The 19,379-nt window shown below is 52.2% G+C and overlaps 1 protein-coding gene across 1 annotated transcript; it reads right to left on the bottom strand.

The window, feature by feature from the left end:
• Positions 1-14,958: 14,958 nt before the first annotated feature.
• LOC120920148 (flocculation protein FLO11-like) lies at positions 14,959-18,653 on the bottom strand. The gene is made up of 3 exons (XM_040332063.1): positions 18,588-18,653; positions 16,025-18,316; positions 14,959-15,243 (listed from the first exon to the last, which is right to left on the bottom strand). The coding sequence occupies exons 1-3, from the start codon at positions 18,651-18,653 to the stop codon at positions 14,959-14,961; spliced, it is 2,643 nt and encodes an 880-aa protein (XP_040187997.1).
• Between the last annotated feature and the right edge of the window lie 726 nt (positions 18,654-19,379).

The following is a 19,379-nucleotide window of genomic DNA, read 5'->3' as shown; positions in this document are numbered from 1 at the left end:
AGAATCATCTTAGAATTTAATGGAGAAGCTAAAATGTAATTACGATGATTGTCCACAACGGCGCGGCGTTATTTGTGTGATCGTCCCGCGGAACGCGCTTGTTTATGGCGACGGAGGCGTTGTAATTATCACAAATTGGGGTCATTTTACTAATGGGGCGCTAATGTGCTGAGCGCGGCGCGGACACCGACGATCGGCCGCGGCCACGGGGAAACTTTCTGCTAAACTCGCAAATTATTCAGCGACATCAATTGTGCGTCGGCGAGGGAAGAGCGCGAGGGACCGCCCATCCGTGTCCACCGCCCATCCGTGTCCCCCGCCCACAGCGAATTCACGAAAACACTAAAAATGGGGAAAGAAACATGAAAACCTTTTTTTTTTTTGGACCCTCTGAATGTTTCACCCGACGCAGACGAGCGCCAATCGCCTTCTTCCGATCCTCTCCAGCCAGCGTTTCCATGGCGAATGGAGGCGACATTTTACGATTTAACTTTTCTCGCTGTCCCATGCATATGAAAACCATCCGACAGCTGAAATCAGCCTTGCAGTGGGGAAGTGCAGTCCCTGTACAGCAGAGCTCAGACTGGGGCAGGGAGAAGCAGCGCAAGGAGCCAATCGGTTAATTTGCTGACAAGAAGCATGCCGATAGCAGGAGAGAGCAATGTGACAGATGAGCTAAATTCTGTGCTGCTTCTCCTTTTCAATGATGCTGACCACCAGTTCACGTGCTAACAAGAAGCATGCTGATAGGAGGAGAGAGAAACGTGACAGAGAGATGAGCTCCTCACTGTGTTGCTTTTCCCATCACTGTACAGTCACAGGTTGGGGGGCTCGTCCGGGATGACAGAGAGATGAGCTCCTCACTGTGTTGCTTTTCCCATCACTGTACAGTCACAGGATGGGGGGCTCGTCCAGGATGACAGAGAGATGAGCTCCTCACTGTGCTGCTTTTCCCATCACTGTACAGTCACAGGATGGGGGGCTCATCCGGGATGACAGAGAGATGAGCTCCTCACTGTGCTGCTTTTCCCATCACTGCACAGTCACAGGTTGGGGCTCGTCCGGGATGACAGAGAGATGAGCTCCTCACTGTGCTGCTTTTCCCATCACTGTACAGTCACAGGATGGGGGGCTCGTCCAGGATGACAGAGAGATGAGCTCCTCACTGTGCTGCTTTTCCCATCACTGTACAGTCACAGGTTGGGGGCTCGTCCGGGATGACAGAGAGATGAGTTCCTCACTGTGTTGCTTTTCCCATCACTGTACAGTCACAGGATGGGGGCTCGTCCGGGATGACAGAAAGATGAGCTCCTCACTGTGCTGCTTTTCCCATCACTGTACAGTCACAGGATGGGGGACTCGTCCGGGATGACAAAGAGATAAGCTCCTCACTATGCCGCTTTTCCCATCACTGTACAGTCACAGGTTGGGGGGGCTCGTCCGGGATGATAGAGAGATGAGCTCCTCACTGTGTTGCTTTTCCCATCACTGTACAGTCACATGATGGGGGCTCATCCGGGATGATAGAGAGATGAGCTCCTCACTGTGCTGCTTTTCCCATCACTGCACAGTCACATGATGGGGGCTCATCCGGGATGATAGAGAGATGAGCTCCTCACTGTGCTGCTTTTCCCATCACTGTACAGTCACAGGTTGGGGGGCTCGTCTAGGATGACAGAGAGATGAGCTCCTCACTGTGCTGCTTTTCCCATCACTGTACAGTCACAGGTTGGGGGCTCGTCCGGGATGACAGAGAGATGAGCCCCTCACTGTGCTGCTTTTCCCATCACTGTGCAGTCACAGGATGGGGGCTCATCCGGGATGACAGAGAGATGAGCTCCTCACTGTGCTGCTTTTTCCATCACTGTACAGTCACAGGTTGGGGGGCTCGTCCGGGATGACAGAGATGAACTCCTCTCTGTGCTGCTTTTCCCATCACTGTACAGTCACAGGATGGGGGGCTCGTCCGGGATGACAGAGAGATGAGCTCCTCACTGTGCTGCTTTTCCCATCACTGTACAGTCACGGGTTAGGGGTTTTGTCCGGGATGACAGAAAGATGAGCTCCTCACTGTGCTGCTTTTCCCATCACTGTACAGTCACAGGATGGGGGCTCGTCCGGGATTACAGAGAGATGAGCCCCTCACTGTGCTGCTTTTCCCATCACTGTACAGTCACAGGATGGGGGGCTCGTCCGGGATGACAGAGAGATGGGCTCCTCACTGCGGTGCTTTTCCAATCACTGTACAGTCACAGGATGGGGGCTCGTCCGGGATGACAGAGAGATGAGCTCCTCACTGTGCTGCTTTTCCCATCACTGTACAGTCACAGGATGGGGGCTCGTCCGGGATGACAGAGAGATGGGCTCCTCACTGTGCCGCTTTTCCCATCACTGTACAGTCACAGGATGGGGGCTCGTCCGGGATGACAGAGAGATGAGCTCCTCACTGTGCTGCTTTTCCCATCACTGTACAGTCACAGGTTGGGGGCTCGTCCGGGATCACTTGAGCTCAGAGGAGGTGGGTGGAATGATGGTGCCCTTTAGATTGGACAACAGGAAGGGGTTGAAATCGGGTCCCCACCAAAGTCTCCCCATTGGGGGCGTTTTTAATGGTCAATCATCAGCCAAAAGACCTCCATCTCCCCCTCCCCCCGCGCGCGTTATCGCCGTACATTATACCGCTGCGGAATATTGCGGGACTTTCATGAATATATATGGAATAATTTTTCCTTTTATTACCTCTCCTGGCAGTCATCCATCGATCGTCCTCCACTGCTCCAGCTGATTATCCCTCTAATGTACGGAATCTGTAATGTCCGTATCGCCAGCCTGTGCCGTAGCGCAGCGTCCCCTCTATACATATATCTAGCCCCCGCAAACGGCGGTATGGAGATGAATGCGTCCTCTCCATATAAATATGAATGGCGGCTCTCCTGCGCTGATCGCCTCTCCCGCCGCCAGTAATGAACTCCGTTTCCTCTCGGAGAGCTCTCAGCATGCGCGGCCCTGGGCTGTGCGATAAGACGGCGTTTTTCTAGAGCGCTCATCCGTCGCTGAGAGGGCCCTTGTCGCCTTCCCGCCCCCGATATCCTGAGAGCGTCCTGCAGAGCTGACAATCTATTCATCTCCACCTGCAGCTGCCGCCATTATCTGCAGCGCAGAACATCTACAGGATTCCCAGTGTGACCCCACCGCTGGCCTACAGGATTCCCATTGTGACCCCACCGCCGGTCTACAGGATTCCCAGTGTGACCCCCACCGCCGGCCTACAGGATTCCCAGTGTGACCCCCACCGCCGGTCTACAGGATTCCCAGTGTGACTCCCCACCGCCGGCCTACAGGATTCCCAGTGTGACCCCCACCGCCGGTCTACAGGATTCCCAGTGTGACCCCCCCACCGCTGGCCTACAGGATTCCCAGTGTGACCCCACCGCCGGCCTACAGGATTCCCAGTGTGACCCCACCGCCGGCCTACAGGATTCCCAGTGTGACCCCCACTGCCGGTCTACAGGATTCCTAGTGTGACCCCCCCACCGCCGGCCTACAGGATTCCCAGTGTGACCACCACCGCCGGCCTACAGGATTCCCAGTGTGACTCCCCCACCGCCGGCCTACAGGATTCCCAGTGTGACCCCACCGCCGGCCTACAGGATTCCCAGTGTGACCCCACCGCCGGTCTACAGGATTCCCAGTGTGACCCCACCGCCGGTCTACAGGATTCCCAGTTTGACTCCTCCACCGCCGGCCTACAGGATTCCCAGTGTGACTCCCCCCACCACCGGTCTACAGGATTCCCAGTGTGACCCCACCGCCGGTCTACAGGATTCCCAGTGTGACCCCACCGCCGGTCTACAGGATTCCCAGTGTGACTCCCCCACCGCCGGCCTACAGGATTCCCAGTGTGACTCCCCCCACCGCCGGTCTTCAGGATTCCCAGTGTGACCCCACCGCCGGTCTACAGGATTCCCAGTGTGACTCCCCCACCGCCGGCCTACAGGATTCCCAGTGTGAATCCCCCCACCACCGGTCTACAGGATTCCCAGTGTGACCCCACCGCCAGCCTACAGGATTCCCAGTGTTACTCCCCCCACCGCCGGTCTACAGGATTCCCAGTGTGACCCCACCGCCGGCCTACAGGATTCCCAGTGTGACCCCACCGCCAGCCTACAGGATTCCCAGTGTTACTCCCCCCACCGCCGGTCTACAGGATTCCCAGTGTGACCCCACCGCCGGCCTACAGGATTCCCAGTGTGACCCCCACCGCCGGTCTACAGGATTCCCAGTGTGACCCCCACCGCCGGTCTACAGGATTCCCAGTGTGACCCCATTGCCGGTCTACAGGATTCCCAGTGTGATCCCATTGCCGGTCTACAGGATTCCCAGTGTGATCCCACTGCTGGTCTACAGGATTCCCGGTGTGACCTTACCGCCGGCCTACAGGATTCCCAGTGTGACTCCCCCACCGCCAGCCTACAGGATTCCTAGTGTGACTCCCCCACCGCCGACCTACAGGATTCCTAGTGTGACTCCACCCACCGCCGGCCTACAGGATTCCCAGTGTGACCCCACCGCCGGCCTATAAATGTTTAGCATTCCCAGTGTGACCCCCCTACTGCCGACCTCTTCAGGTGACATGCTGACACTCAATTGGTACCCTTTGTGGCCTCGGTCACCTTTTTCTTATTAAAAACAACCTGAACCTCTTCAACCGGGATTACATAACTGTTTAGTCACATGACCACTCCAAGATAAATGGAGGCAATTCAGCCCAATCCAAAGGAGACATGTGGTGGTTTGGGGGTCTACGCCCTGGCAGGCGACCGACGGAAGATATCAAAGGGCCACACTTTTATAGTCCAAATAGTTGGATTTTATTCCAAACTCCATATTGAATAAAGAATTCAATGCATTGGGGGGCTACACAGCTCCCCCGTCGCCGGGGCATAGTTGGAGTGATGGTAAACAAGTGCTTTTCATCTAGCGGGGGTAATATTCAGCAGCTGCTTGGGGTAGGGTCCAGCACCATTAACTCACCCTTTCAAGTACCTATTGATGGGTGTTGTCCTAATGGTAAATCTTTGTTTGGGTTGGATTGAGGGGTAATCATTCCAGAGATGATTTGGTGATGACCTTCATGGGGGTTGTCCTAACAGTAAAACGTGTTTTGGGGTGTTATGAATTCAGAGAAGGTTTGGAGATGAATTCCTTCAGAACTTCATGGGGTTCCCCCAACGGTAAAACCGTGTTTGAGGTGTTATCAATTTGGAGAAGATTTGGAGATTTCAGAACTTCATGGGGTTGTCCTAGCCATAAGACCATATTTGGTTGGATTGGTGGGTAATCCTTTTCAGAGATGATTTGGTGAATGACCTTCATCAGAACTTCATGGGGTTGTCCTAGCTGTAAAACCATTTGGGTTTGGGTGGATTGGGGTTAGATCGGGATGCTATAATTTCGGAGAAGAATTGGAGATGACCTCCTTGAGAACTTCATGGGGTTCTCCTAATGGTAAAACTGTTTTGGGTTGGATTGGGGCGTAATGCTTTTAGAGATGATTTGGTGATGACCTCCTTCAGAACTTCATTGGGTTGTCCTAGCCGTAAAACTATGTTTGGGTGGATTGAGGTTCCATCATTTCAGAGATGAATTGGAGATGACCTCCTTCAGAACTTCATGTGGTTATCCCAACGGTAAAACCATGTTTGGGGTCTTCTAAATTCGGCGAATATTTGGAGGTGACCTCCTTCTGACCCTCATGGGGTTATCCTAATCGTAAGGCGATATTTGGTTGGATTGGGGGTAATCTTTTCAGTGATGATTTGGTGATGACCTTCATCAGAACTTCAGATTTTGAATACCTAATCTCAAAGGGAAATTATTGCAGCACACTCAACAACTCACAGTTCATGGGGTTGTCCTTCTAGTAAAGCCCTATTAAACCAAATTGGGGTCCTATCGTTTCGGAGAAGAATTTGGAGATTACCACCTTCCAAATTTCATTGGGTTCTTCTAACAGTAAAACCATGTTTGGGGTGTTATCAGTTTGGAGAAGATTTGGAAATAACTTCATTTTAGAACTTCGTGTTTTTTCCCCTAATAGTAAGACCATATTTGGTTGGATTGGTGGGTAATCTTTTCAGAGGTGATTTGGTGATGACTTTCATCAGAACTTCATGGGGTTGTCCTATCCCGTAAAAACATGTTTGGGTGGATTGGGGTGCCATCATTTCAGAGAAGAATTGGAGATTACCTCCTTCAGAACTTCATGGGGTTCTCCTAATCGTAAGACCCTTTTTGGTAGGATTGGGGGGTCATTTCAGTGATGATTTGGTGATGACCTTCATCAGAACTTCAGATTCAGAATACTTTATTAATCTCAAGGGAAATTATTGCAGCATATTCCACACTCACACTTCATGGGGTTATCCTTTATAGTAAAGCCCTATTTGGTTTGATTGGGGTGCTATTGTTTCAGAGAAGATTTTGGAGATGACCACCTTCAAAACTTCATTGGGTTCTTCTAACAGTAAAATTTATAAATTGTATTTTTTTTTGTCCTGGACTTAAAGTTCATACCAAAGCTCTATACTGTACAGGTCCTCTTTAATGTACCAACTTCCAATCTTTCATCCTTGGAATAGAAGTGTAGGGATCGGTCTGTTGGACCACAAGTTGGAGATAATAGGAGGGAAGAGATTGTCTATCTGGTGTGACCCAACCAGAAATAGAAGAGCCAACTCTTTAGCCTGTCCCATCGATTGTCCCCCCTCACCCCTCCCTCCCCAACCTTGGATTTGGGAGCCTGAGCTGGGCGCGGGGCATGCTGGGAATCTCCCGGCTAATTCTGTTCGAGTTTTTATGGCTCCTCGAAGGTTCTGCCGCATCGCTAGCTCAATGCGCTCGTTCAGCAGATCCGTGCGGCATAATCCGCCATTGTTCCCCACCAGCCAGTCAAGCCTACCAGATATCTTTGTTCCCTTGCGTTCTTTAAAGTCATTGTGTCACCGTCTCATTAAATCACCCTTTATTTGCGAGCACAAAGCCACTTCTCTGCCAACAGGCGCAATAATTATGCCACAGTTTCTATAGATGCTCGTTTTGTTGCCGTTTGAGTATCACGCGGGATTCACCCTTTCCGCTCCGCCAGCCTGCCAGGTTCCCCAGTGCGCTGCCAATGGTGTCTCGGGTTTCCCTCTGGCAGTGAAGGGGTGCGGAGCCTCGACTTGGGGCCCCCCCCTACTCCCACTCGGATAAATCACTATTTTTCCATGCGAATTGCTAACACTATTATAGACACCATTAACTTATCCATTAACGCCGTGGATGGATGACACCGCGCCTGCATTAAACTGGAGACTGTGTCCTGATTGAGAGCCTTTCCCTGCCAGCGCCACAAAAACTTTGTTGTCATCACTATTAAATTTTGAGACGGGTGAAGACAGGGTGTCCGGGTTCCAGCTGGCTCTGTATCGTGGGTTATAGATGGAGGGTCTCCATCTCCTGCACGCATCGCCTCTCCCAACAATGACACCTGCGGTCACCGAGCGGGCAATACCTCATGTAAATCTGCTGTTAGTCCTCGAAGGGACCGTGGAGCGTGTGATTGAGTCGCGTTGTCCTCCTCGACTTGGATCACCGTCTCGTATATTGACGATTCCTCATTGTCATATTTTCCTCCTGCAGAACCACATGGGGTTGTCCTAACGGTAAAACCATGCTTGGGTGGAGTGGGGTGCCATTGTTTCCAAGAAGAATTGGACATGACCTCCTTTAGAACTTCATGGTTGTCCTAACGGTAAAACCATGCTTGGGTTGGAGTGGGGTGCCATTGTCTCGAAGAAGAATTGGACATGACCTCCTTTAGAACTTCATGGTTGTCCTAACCGTAAAACCATGCTTGGGTGGAGTGGGCAGCCATTGTTTCGAATAAGAATTGGACATGACCTCCTTTAGAACTTCATGGTTGTTCGAACAGTAAAACCATGTCTGGGTAGATTGGGGATAATCATTTCAGAGGTGATTTGGCAATGACTTCCTTCAGAACTTTGTGGGGTTGTCCTAACAGTAAAACCATGTTTGGGTGGATTGCGAAGTTATCACGTCGGAGAAGATTTGACCCTGACCTCATTCAGAATTTCATGGGGTTGTCCTAATGGTAGAAACATGTTTGGGTGGACTGGAGAGCTATAATTTCAGGAAAGAATTAGAGGTGACCTCCTTTAGAACGTAATAGGTGTTGTCCTATCGGTAAAACCAAGTTTGGGGTGTTCTCAATTTTAAAGATGGCCTCCTTCAGAACTTCATGGGGTTGTCCTAATGGTAGAAACATGTTTGGGTGGACTAGAGAGCTATCATTTCAGGAAAGAATTAGAGATGGCCTCCTTTTAGAACGTAATAGGTGTTGTCTTATCGGTAAAACCAAGTTTGGTGTGTTCTCAATTTTAAAGATGGCCTCCTTCAGAACTTCATGGGGTAATCTTAATGGTAAAACCATGTTTGGGTGAATTGGGGTGCCATTGTCTCCAAGAAGAATTGGACATGACCTCCTTTAGAACTTCATGGTTGTTCTAACAGTAAAACCCTGTCTGGGTAGATTGGGGATAATCATTTCAGAGGTGATTTGGCAATGACTCCCTTCAGAACTTTGTGGGGTTGTCCTAACGGTAAAACCATGTTTGGGTGGAGTGGGGTGCCATTGTTTTTCGAAGAAGAATTGGACATGACCTCCTTTAGAACTTAATGGTTGTCCTAACAGTAAAACCATGTCTGGGCAGATTGGGGATAATCATTTTAGAGGTGATTTGGCAATGACTTCCTTCTGGAACTTTGTGGGGTTGTCCTAACGGTAAAACCATGTTTGGGTGGATTGCGAAGTTATCATGTCGGAGAAGATTTGACCCGGACCTCATTCCGAATTTCCAAGGGGTTGTCCTAATGGTAGAAACATGTTTGGGTGGACTGGAGAGCTATAATTTCAGGAAAGAATTAGAGGTGACCTCCTTTAGAACGTAATAGGTGTTGTCCTATCGGTAAAACCAAGTTTGGGGTGTTCTCAATTTTAAAGATGGCCTCCTTCAGAACTTCATGGGGTTGTCCTAATGGTAGAAACATGTTTGGGTGGACTGGAGAGCTATCATTTCAGGAAAGAATTAGAGATGGTAGAAACATGTTTAGGTAGATTAGGATGCCATCTTTTTAAAGAAGAATTAAAAATGGCCTCCTTCAGAACTTCATGGGGTAATCTTAATGGTAAAACCATGTTTGGGTGAATTGGGGTGCCATTGTTTCGAAGAAGAATTGGACATGACCTCCTTTAGAACTTCATGGTTGTCAGTAAAACCATGTCTGGGTAGATTGGGGGATAATCATTTCAGAGGTGATTTGGCAATGACTTCCTTCAGAACTTTGTGGGGTTGTCCTAACGGTAAAACCATGTTTGGGTGGATTGCCAAGTTATCATTTCGGAGAAGATTTGGCACCAAACTCATTCTACAATTGGGACAACCCCATGAAATTCTGAATGAGGTCGGTGCCAAATCTTCTCCGAAATGATAACTTGGCAATCCACCCAAACATGGTTTTACCATTAGGACAACCCCACAAAGTTCTGAAGGAAGTCATTGCCAAATCTTCTCTAAAATGGAGACCCTCTTCTTTCACAAGGGGAAGAGGAAATGATGGGCAATTGGTCACAGATTAGGAAGCTTCGATCGATGACCCGTTTTGCGTTTTTGTGTTCATTCTGGTGCTACAAGAATGTCTCTTCCACAAAGTGCTCTACCCGGTCCGAGATGTTCTCCTGGCTGAAGGACAAGTAGACCAGCTATTATCAACCTGAGTTCCATGGGAACCATAACGTTCCGCTAGGGGCTCCTTGAGTTGTGGATGACTCCTCTCCCTTATCATGGTGCCTCCAGGATATTGGGGACACCACCACTTGGTAGAGCAAGCTGCAGAACACCAATGACCACCCCTGTAATGGGGCATGGTTCTCAGTGACCCCCCAAAAATTGTCTTTAGCAGGGGCTCCTCAAGACCTAGACTTTCTATGGTTCTTCCGGGGTACAAAGGCTGAGAGAGCCTGTAGTAGACTGTGAGAAGAATATGGAGTAGTGCCAGGGCCATCTTATTAGCAGCATGGGCCCCTGGGCAAAGTAATGCTCTGGGGCCCCCTACAATGGAGACAATTTTGGGGCATTGTGGGTTCAAGGGCCAGCTGCTTTGGGGAAAGTGCAGGGCCCCCCCCATGCAGCTGGGCCCCTGGACAGTGCCCAGGTGTGCCCTCTCATTAAGACAGCCCTGAGTAGTGCACTCATTCCTCAGCACACTCTTATGGTTGGTGTCAGAGGAGCTCATCCAGAAATGGAAGACCCCCTTTCATCACAAAGGGAAGAGGAAATGACAGGCGGTTAGGAAGCTCAGAGCTGTGACATTGCTAGCAGTTGTGTTTATTCCGGTGCTACAAGAACGCCTCCACCATGACGTGCTCTAAACTGTTCTGACATATTCCACTGGCTGAAGGACCAGCAGCCCAGCCATTCTCGCCCAGAGTTCATGGAACCCCAAAGGTTGCTGGGGGGCTCCTTGAGTTGTGGCGGACTCCTCTCCTATTTTATAAGGCTTACAGAATTTTGAGACCAACACCACTTTGTAGAGCAAGTTGCAGATTTAGCAGGGGGCACCCGAAGATCTAAAAATCTAACTTCGAGGGCTCCTTTGGTGTAGAAGGGTTGAGAAGGGCTGCAGTAGACTACTAGGAGGTGATAAGAATGTGGCTCTCATTCTTCGGCACACTCTTCTGGTTGGGTTCAGGGGAGCTCATCTGGAAATGGAGACCCCCCCCCTCCTATCACTAGGGGGAGAGGAAATGACGAGCGATTGGTCACAGATTGGGAAGCTCAGATCTATGACATGACTTGTGGTTGTGCTCATTCCGGTGCTACAAGAACACCTCCACCACAACGTGCTCTACACAGTTCTGAGATGTTCTCGTGGCTGGAGGACCAGTAAATCGGCCATTGAAGTTCCATTGAACCCTAAGGTTCCTCCAGAGGTTACTAGGGGCTTCTTGGGCTCCTCTCACATGTCTCATCTGGAAATGGGGACCCCCCCCCCCCTTCATAACAAAGGGAAGATTAGGAGGCTCGGATCGATGACCTGGCTTGCGGTTCTGTTCATCCTGGTGCTACAAGAACGCCACCAGAACGCCACCACCACAAAGTGCTCTACACAGTTCTGAGATGTTCTCGTGGCTGGAGGACCAGTAGATCGGCCATTCCCAACCAGAGTTCCATTGAACCCTAAGGTTCCTCCAGAGGTTACTAGGGGCTCCTTGGGCTCCTCTCCCATGTCTCATCTGGAAATGGCGACCCCCCCCCCCTTTAATAACAAAGGGGAGAGCAAGATGGGCAATTTGTCAGATTAGGAGGCTCGGATCGATGACCTGGCTTGCGGTTGTGTTCATTCCGGTGCTACAAGAACGCCAAGAACGCCACCACCGCTACAAGAACGCCACCACCGCTACAAGAATGCCACCAGAACGCCAAGAACGCCACCACCGCTACAAGAATGCCACCAGAACACCAAGAATGCCACCACCGCTACAAGAATGCCACCAGAACGCCAAGAATGCCACCACCGCTACAAGAACGCCACCACCACAAAGTGCTCTACACAGTTCTGAGATGTTCTCGTGGCTGGAGGACCAGTAGATCGGCCATTCCCAACCAGAGTTCCATTGAACCCTAAGGTTCCTCCAGAGGTTACTAGGGGCTCCTTGGGCTCCTCTCCCATGTCTCATCTGGAAATGGCGACCCCCCCCCTTTAATAACAAAGGGGAGAGCAAGATGGGCAATTTGTCAGATTAGGAGGCTCGGATCGATGACCTGGCTTGCGGTTGTGTTCATTCCGGTGCTACAAGAACGCCAAGAACGCCACCACCGCTACAAGAACGCCACCACCGCTACAAGAATGCCACCAGAACGCCAAGAACGCCACCACCGCTACAAGAATGCCACCAGAACGCCAAGAATGCCACCACCGCTGCAAGAATGCCACCACCGCTACAAGAACGCCACCAGAACGCCAAGAACGCCACCACCGCTACAAGAACGCCACCAGAACGCCACCAGAACGCCAAGAACGCCACCACCGCTACAAGAATGCCACCAGAACGCCAAGAACGCCACCACCGCTACAAGAATGCCACCAGAACGCCAAGAACGCCACCACCACAAAGTGCTCTACCCAGTTCTGAGATGTTCTGTCTGAAGGACAAGTAGACCAGCTATTCTCAACCCGAGTTCCATGGAACCGTAAAGTTCCGCTAGAGGTTTCTAGGGGCTCCTTGAGTTGTGGCCGACTCCTCTCCCATATCATGGTGCCTCCAGGATATTGGGGGGCAACACCACTTGGTAGAGCAAGCTGCAGAACACCAATGACTACCCTTGCAAGGGGGCATTTGTTCTCATTGACCCCCAAATAATGGTCTTCAGCAAGACTTAGACTTTCTAGGGTCTTCCTCGGGGGTAGAAAAGGTTGAGAAGGGCTACAGTTAGGGTGACTCCATTTCCAGACTGCCATTCGGGGACATCCCCCCCCCCCTTCCCAATTTGCTTGTGCCGTAACGAATCTCAACACAGCCTGGGTGACGGGTACGCGCTGATCACGACTCCAAAAACCGCCGCCGCATCGCCACTTCACTCACTGGCCAGTATTTGTCCTGGCCGGCCAAGACCTGTTTTACTTTGTTTCTACGCTGGCTGATTTAGACACAAGAGGGAGGGATTTATGCTTTCTCCAATCACAAGCGGGGATTGACGTTTCCGGGCAGGACAAGTACCGTGAGTGAGTAAAGCGGCGATGTAGCGGCCTTTTTGTGGGGCATCAGATTGGCCCTGGGGGGGGGGGGGGTTCTGTGTCTGTTTTATTCCGGAACACTGTATTGTCCTGGAATAAAGGTGCCCGGGACTGTCCGGGGAAATGCGGGACTGTCCGAGGAAATGCGGGACTGTCCCGGTAAATGCGAGACTGTCCCGGTAAATGCGAGACTGTCCGGGAAAATGCGAGACTGTCCCGGGAAATGCGGGACTGTCCCGGGAAATGCGGGACTGTCCCGGGAAATGCGGGACTGTCCCGGGAAAATGCGGGACTGTCCGGGGAAAATGCGGGACTGTCCGGGGAAATGCGGGAATGTCCCGGGAAATGCGGGACTGTCGGGGAAATGCGGGACTGTCGGGGAAATGCGGGACTGTCCCGGGAAATACGAGACTGTCCCGGGAAATGCGAGACTGTCCGGGGAAATGCGGGACTGTCTCGGGAAATGCGGTACTGTCCGGGGAAATGCGAGACTGTCCCGGGAAATGCGAGACTGTCCCGGGAAATGCGAGACTGTCCCGGGAAATGCGGGACTGTCTCGGGAAATGCGGTACTGTCCGGGGAAATGCGGTACTGTCCGGGGAAATGCGAGACTGTCCGGGGAAATGCGAGACTGTCCGGGGAAATGCGGGACTGTCCGGGGAAATGCGAGACTGTCCCGGGAAATGCGGTACTGTCCGGGGAAATGCGAGACTGTCCCGGGAAATGCGAGACTGTCCCGGGAAATGCGGGACTGTCCGGGGAAATGCGGGACTGTCCCGGGAAATGCGGGACTGTCGCGGGAAATGCGAGACTGTCCCTGGAAATGCGAGACTGTCCCGGGAAATGCGAGACTGTCCCGGGAAATGCGAGACTGTCCCTGGAAATGCGAGACTGTCCCTGGAAATGCGAGACTGTCCCGGGAAATGCGAGACTGTCCCTGGAAATGCGAGACTGTCCCTGGAAATGCGGGACTGTCCTGGGAAATGCGGGACTGTCCCGGGAAATGCGACACTGTCCGGGGAAATGCGGGACTGTCCCGGGACGCCATATCCGTCGTGCTTTACTCTGCCAGGAATGGAGGCGAAGATGGCGGCTCCAACACCGGCCCGCCGCTAATCACCGGGTGGACGTCCCCCTAATCAGGCCTTTCCTCTGTGGAACCAAAATCGATTCCATCGTGACAGCCAAGCCGCGTTCTTGTTCCTCAATAATAATCAGGTTCTCGCTGTAAGTGTCACTCACGTGCGCAGAACGGCGAGGCGGGGGAGACCGTTTTGTCAAAGTGTCTATCTGACACGCCGGCGCTTTAATTGCAATCAAGCAAGTCATTAGCGGTGGCAACCGCGGCTTTTCCAACCCTTCAGGAAAGTCGCGTTAAAAAAAAAGAGTCCGAGCTGCGGCGGCGGCGCGGGCAAGAAAAAAGGCGCCTTTTAATGAAGGGGATGTAATTACGGCAAACGTGTCGCTGTTTTTCCGCGCTCTTCGTTTTCCCGACGCGCAGCGGGCTTTTTTTTTTTTTGCTCTTTAAACAAATCGGCGTGAAAGGAGAACATTTTGTTAAAGCGTCGCGGAGAAACTCTTTCATGCTCGGAAATTAACCGAAAAATATTCCAATTACGACAAAAAAAATTCCAGACGGGAAAAATCGCGAGGCGAGTAAGAAAACGTGTAATTACTCCAAATGGCGCAATCGGGGGGGGGATTGCTGAATTGCCCGCAACGATTGAGAGATCGCCCCCTCCCCCTGCTGGGGGAGGACGCAGGACTCCCGGCGCTGCAGGAAACGCCGCCTAATTCCTCGTACGCACATCTAAAACTATTAAGCGCACAGAAGTGGCGCGCTAATGTCTCCCCGGTGCATATTTCCCCATTATTGTGCATTTTCTAAGCATTTCAGATGAGCCGCCATTTCCTAATATATCACCATGGCGACGACGACCGCGCACCGCCCCCCCCCTCCGCCTCGCCGTCCCGCTTCCCTCATACACGACGTTGTTCCCACGGCAAGCGCGCGTGCGCCCCCCCCAAACGCCCCTTCGTCTGCCGCGCCTGGAAGAACGCAATAGAGCGCAAGCTCATCGGGACAGGCTCTTCCTGAAATCAGTAGAGCAAGCTGGAGGAAGCGCTTGGTAGAGGAAGCTGGAGGAAGCGCTTGGTAGAGGAAGCTGGAGGAAGCGCTTGGTAGAGGAAGCTGGAGGAAGCGCTTGGTAGAGGAAGCTGGAGGAAGCGCTTGGTAGAGGAAGCTGGAGGAAGCGCTTGGTAGAGGAAGCTGGAGGAAGCGCTTGGTAGAGCAAGCTGGAGGAAGCGCTTGGTAGAGGAAGCTGGAGGAAGCGCTTGGTAGAGGAAGCTGGAGGAAGCGCTTGGTGGAGGAAGCTGGAGGAAGCGCTTGGTAGAGGAAGCTGGAGGAAGCGCTTGGTAGAGGAAGCTGGAGGAAGCGCTTGGTGGAGGAAGCTGGAGGAAGCGCTTGGTAGAGGAAGCTGGAGGAAGCGCTTGGTAGAGGAAGCTGGAGGAAGCGCTTGGTAGAGGAAACTGGAGGAAGCGCTTGGTGGAGGAAGCTGGAGGAAGCGCTTGGTAGAGGAAGCTGGAGGAAGCGCTTGGTAGAGGAAGCTGGAGGAAGCGCTTGGTAGAGAAAGCTGGAGGAAGCGCTTGGTAGAGGAAGCTGGAGGAAGCGCTTGGTAGAGGAAGCTGGAGGAAGCGCTTGGTAGAGGAAGCTGGAGGAAGCGCTTGGTAGAGGAAGCTGGAGAAACCGCTTGGTAGAGGAAGCTGGAGGAAGCGCTTGGTGGAGAAAGCTGGAGGAAGCGCTTGGTGGAGGAAGCTGGAGGAAGCGCTTGGTAGAGGAAGATGGAGGAAGCGCTTGGTAGAGCAAGCTGGAGGAAGCGCTTGGTAGAGGAAGCTGGAGGAAGCGCTTGGTAGAGGAAGCTGGAGGAAGCGCTTGGTAGAGGAAGCTGGAGGAAGCGCTTGGTAGAGGAAGCTGGAGGAAGCGCTTGGTAGAGGAAGCTGGAGGAAGCGCTTGGTAGAGGAAGCTGGAGGAAGCGCTTGGTAGAGGAAGCTGGAGGAAGCGCTTGGTAGAGGAAGCTGGAGGAAGCGCTTGGTAGAGGAAGCTGGAGGAAGCGCTTGGTGGAGGAAGCTGGAGGAAGCGCTTGGTGGAGGAAGCTGGAGGAAGCGCTTGGTGGAGGAAGCTGGAGGAAGCGCTTGGTAGAGGAAGCTGGAGGAAGCGCTTGGTAGAGGAAGCTGGAGGAAGCGCTTGGTAGAGGAAGCTGGAGGAAGCGCTTGGTAGAGGAAGCTGGAGGAAGCGCTTGGTAGAGGAAGCTGGAGGAAGCGCTTGGTAGAGGAAGCTGGAGGAAGCGCTTGGTAGAGGAAGCTGGAGGAAGCGCTTGGTAGAGGAAGGTGGAGGAAGCGCTTGGTAGAGGAAGCTGGAGGAAGCGCTTGGTAGAGCAAGCTGGAGGAAGCGCTTGGTAGAGGAAACTGGAGGAAGCGCTTGGTAGAGCAAGCTGGAGGAAGCGCTTGGTAGAGGAAGCTGGAGGAAGCGCTTGGTAGAGGAAACTGGAGGAAGCGCTTGGTAGAGGAAGCTGGAGGAAGCGCTTGGTAGAGGAAGCTGAAGGAAGCGCTTGGTAGAGGAAGCTGGAGGAAGCGCTTGGTAGAGGAAGCTGGTGGAAGCGCTTGGTAGAGGAAGCTGGAGGAAGCGCTTGGTAGAGGAAGCTGAAGGAAGCGCTTGGTAGAGGAAGCTGGAGGAAGCGCTTGGTAGAGAAAGCTGGAGGAAGCGCTTGGTAAAGGAAGCTGGAGGAAGCGCTTGGTAGAGGAAGCTGGAGGAAGTGCTTGTAGAGGAAGCTGGAGGAAGCGCTTGGTAGAGGAAGCTGGAGGAAGCGCTTGGTAGAGGAAGCTGGAGGAAGCGCTTGGTAGAGGAAGCTGGAGGAAGCGCTTGGTAGAGGAAGCTGGAGGAAGCGCTTGGTAGAGCATGCTGGAGGAAGCGCTTGGTAGAGGAAGCTGGAGGAAGCGCTTGGTAGAGGAAGCTGGAGGAAGCGCTTGGTAGAGGAAGCTGGAGGAAGCGCTTGGTAGAGGAAGCTGGAGGAAGCGCTTGGTAGAGGAAGCTGAAGGAAGCGCTTGGTAGAGGAAGCTGGAGGAAGCGCTTGGTAGAGCAAGCTGGAGGAAGCGCTTGGTAGAGGAAGCTGGAGGAAGCGCTTGGTAGAGGAAGCTGGAGGAAGCGCTTGGTAGAGGAAGCTGGAGGAAGCGCTTGGTAGAGGAAGCTGGAGGAAGCGCTTGGTAGAGGAAGATGGAGGAAGCGCTTGGTGGAGAAAGCTGGAGGAAGCGCTTGGTGGAGGAAGCTGGAGGAAGCGCTTGGTAGAGGAAGATGGAGGAAGCGCTTGGTAGAGCAAGCTGGAGGAAGCGCTTGGTAGAGGAAGCTGGAGGAAGCGCTTGGTAGAGGAAGCTGGAGGAAGCGCTTGGTAGAGGAAGCTGGAGGAAGCGCTTGGTAGAGGAAGCTGGAGGAAGCGCTTGGTAGAGGAAGCTGGAGGAAGCGCTTGGTAGAGGAAGCTGGAGGAAGCGCTTGGTAGAGGAAGCTGAAGGAAGCGCTTGGTAGAGGAAGCTGGAGGAAGCGCTTGGTAGAGGAAGCTGGAGGAAGCGCTTGGTAGAGGAAGCTGGAGGAAGCGCTTGGTAGAGGAAGCTGGAGGAAGCGCTTGGTAGAGGAAGCTGAAGGAAGCGCTTGGTAGAGGAAGCTGGAGGAAGCGCTTGGTAGAGGAAGCTGGAGGAAGCGCTTGGTAGAGAAAGCTGGAGGAAGCGCTTGGTAGAGGAAGCTGAAGGAAGCGCTTGGTAGAGGAAGCTGGAGGAAGCGCTTGGTAGAGAAAGCTGGAGGAAGCGCTTGGTAGAGCAAGCTGGAGGAAGCGCTTGGTAGAGCAAGCTGGAGGAAGCGCTTGGTAGAGCAAGCTGAAGGAAGCGCTTGGTAGAGGAAGCTGGAGGAAGCGCTTGGTAGAGGAAGCTGGAGGAAGCGCTTGGTAGAGGAAGCTGGAGGAAGCGCTTGGTAGAGGAAGCTGGAGGAAGCGTTTGGTGGAGGAAACTGGAGGAAGCGCTTGGTGGAGGAAACTGGAGGAAGCGCTTGGTAGAGGAAGCTGGAGGAAGCGCTTGGTAGAGGAAGCTGGAGGAAGCGCTTGGTAGAGGAAGCTGGAGGAAGCGCTTGGTAGAGGAAGCTGGAGGAAGCGCTTGGTAGAGGAAGCTGGAGGAAGCGCTTGGTAGAGGAAGCTGGAGGAAGCGCTTGGTAGAGGAAGCTGGAGGAAGCGCTTGGTAGAGGAAGCTGGAGGAAGCGCTTGGTAGAGGAAGCTGGAGGAAGCGCTTGGTAGAGGAAGCTGGGGGAAGCGCTTGGTAGAGGAAGCTGGAGGAAGCGCTTGGTAGAGGAAGCTGGAGGAACCACTTGGTGACAAGCGTACACGCCCCCCTCCCCAAAACCACCCCCCTTCGTCCACCAGCCCTGGAAGAACGCAATAGAGCGCAAGCTCTTGGGCACAGGCTTTTCTTCAATTGTGATGGAAATTGGACGCAGCTGACACTACGGGACACTTTTTTTTTTCACGACAAACTCGTGCATTGCAAATGCCCATCGCCCTGCTGGACCTGGGGAAAAAACGCATTAGAGTGCAAGCTCTTTGGGTCAGGCTTTGTTTTTGTTTTTTCAATTGCCATGTAAATTGGACACGACTGACTTTTCGGGACGTATTCAGAAAAGACGAAATCTTTCTTACCGCGTTTGTGGGAAATATCGCCGCTGGCCGTTGCAACATTCTCTGACTGGCTTCGCGCTTCGCCATATTTTGGTGACCCGTCTGATCCTTTGACCAAAGACTTTGCGCCTTTTTTTTTTTTTGTTGTTTATTTTTTTCGCTCCTCGCGTTTTGTCCGCCACCAAAAAATCCAACGGCATCTGTCAATTTTCACACCCGTCGCCATTGCCCAACGCAAGTCCGATGGCCTTGGTTAAAAAATAAATGGGATGCGGCGCATTGGACCGCACGGCAGCGCATACAAATGACACCTAATTAGATAATGCTTCTGACGCATTGCAGCGCATATTCAAAACGCGTGCACATTAAATGCACACCTGTGCGATCTGAATGAGCCCCAATGAAGGCGGAGCTGGAAGGTAGCGTCATTTCTACTTCCTTCTTCCTTTTTATTTTTCTCTTCCTTCCTTCTTTTCCTTCTTCCCTTTTCTCTTTCTCTTCCTTCTCTCCCTTTTTCTCTCCCTTCTTCCTTTTTTTCCTTTTCTTTTTCTCTTCCTTCTTCCATTTTCTCTTTCTCTTGCTTTTTTCTTTTCCTCTTCCTTTTTCTTTTCCTCTTCCTTCTTCCTTTTTCTTTTACTCTTCCTTCTTCCTTTTTCTCTTCCTTTCTTTTTTCTTCCTTCTTCTCTCCCTTTTTCCTCTTCCTTCTTCCTTTTCCTCTTCCTTTTTTTACTTTTTCTCTTCCTTCTTCCTTTTTCTCTTCCTTCTTCTGTTCCCTTTTCTCTTCCTTTTTTTTCTTTTTCCACTTCCTTCTTC

The sequence above is a fragment of the Rana temporaria genome, chromosome 13 (genome assembly GCF_905171775.1).
Source record: "Rana temporaria chromosome 13, aRanTem1.1, whole genome shotgun sequence".
NCBI classification, from domain to species: domain Eukaryota; kingdom Metazoa; phylum Chordata; class Amphibia; order Anura; family Ranidae; genus Rana; species Rana temporaria.
This window is presented reverse-complemented; position numbering and strand designations above follow the sequence as displayed.

Bases quoted from the DNA above. Each gene is read 5' to 3' on its own strand.
- LOC120920148 (XM_040332063.1), bottom strand. From the start codon at position 18,653: ATGGCGAAGCGCGAAGCCAGTCAGAGAATGTTGCAACGGCCAGCGGCG. The intron at 18,317-18,587 runs GTAAGAAAGATT...GCGTTCTTCCAG, and splicing joins CGATATTTCCCACAAACGCG to GGCTGGTGGACGAAGGGGGG. The intron at 15,244-16,024 runs GCGCTTCCTCCA...TCCTCTACCAAG, and splicing joins CCTCCAGCTTCCTCCACCAA to CGCTTCCTCCAGCTTCCTCC.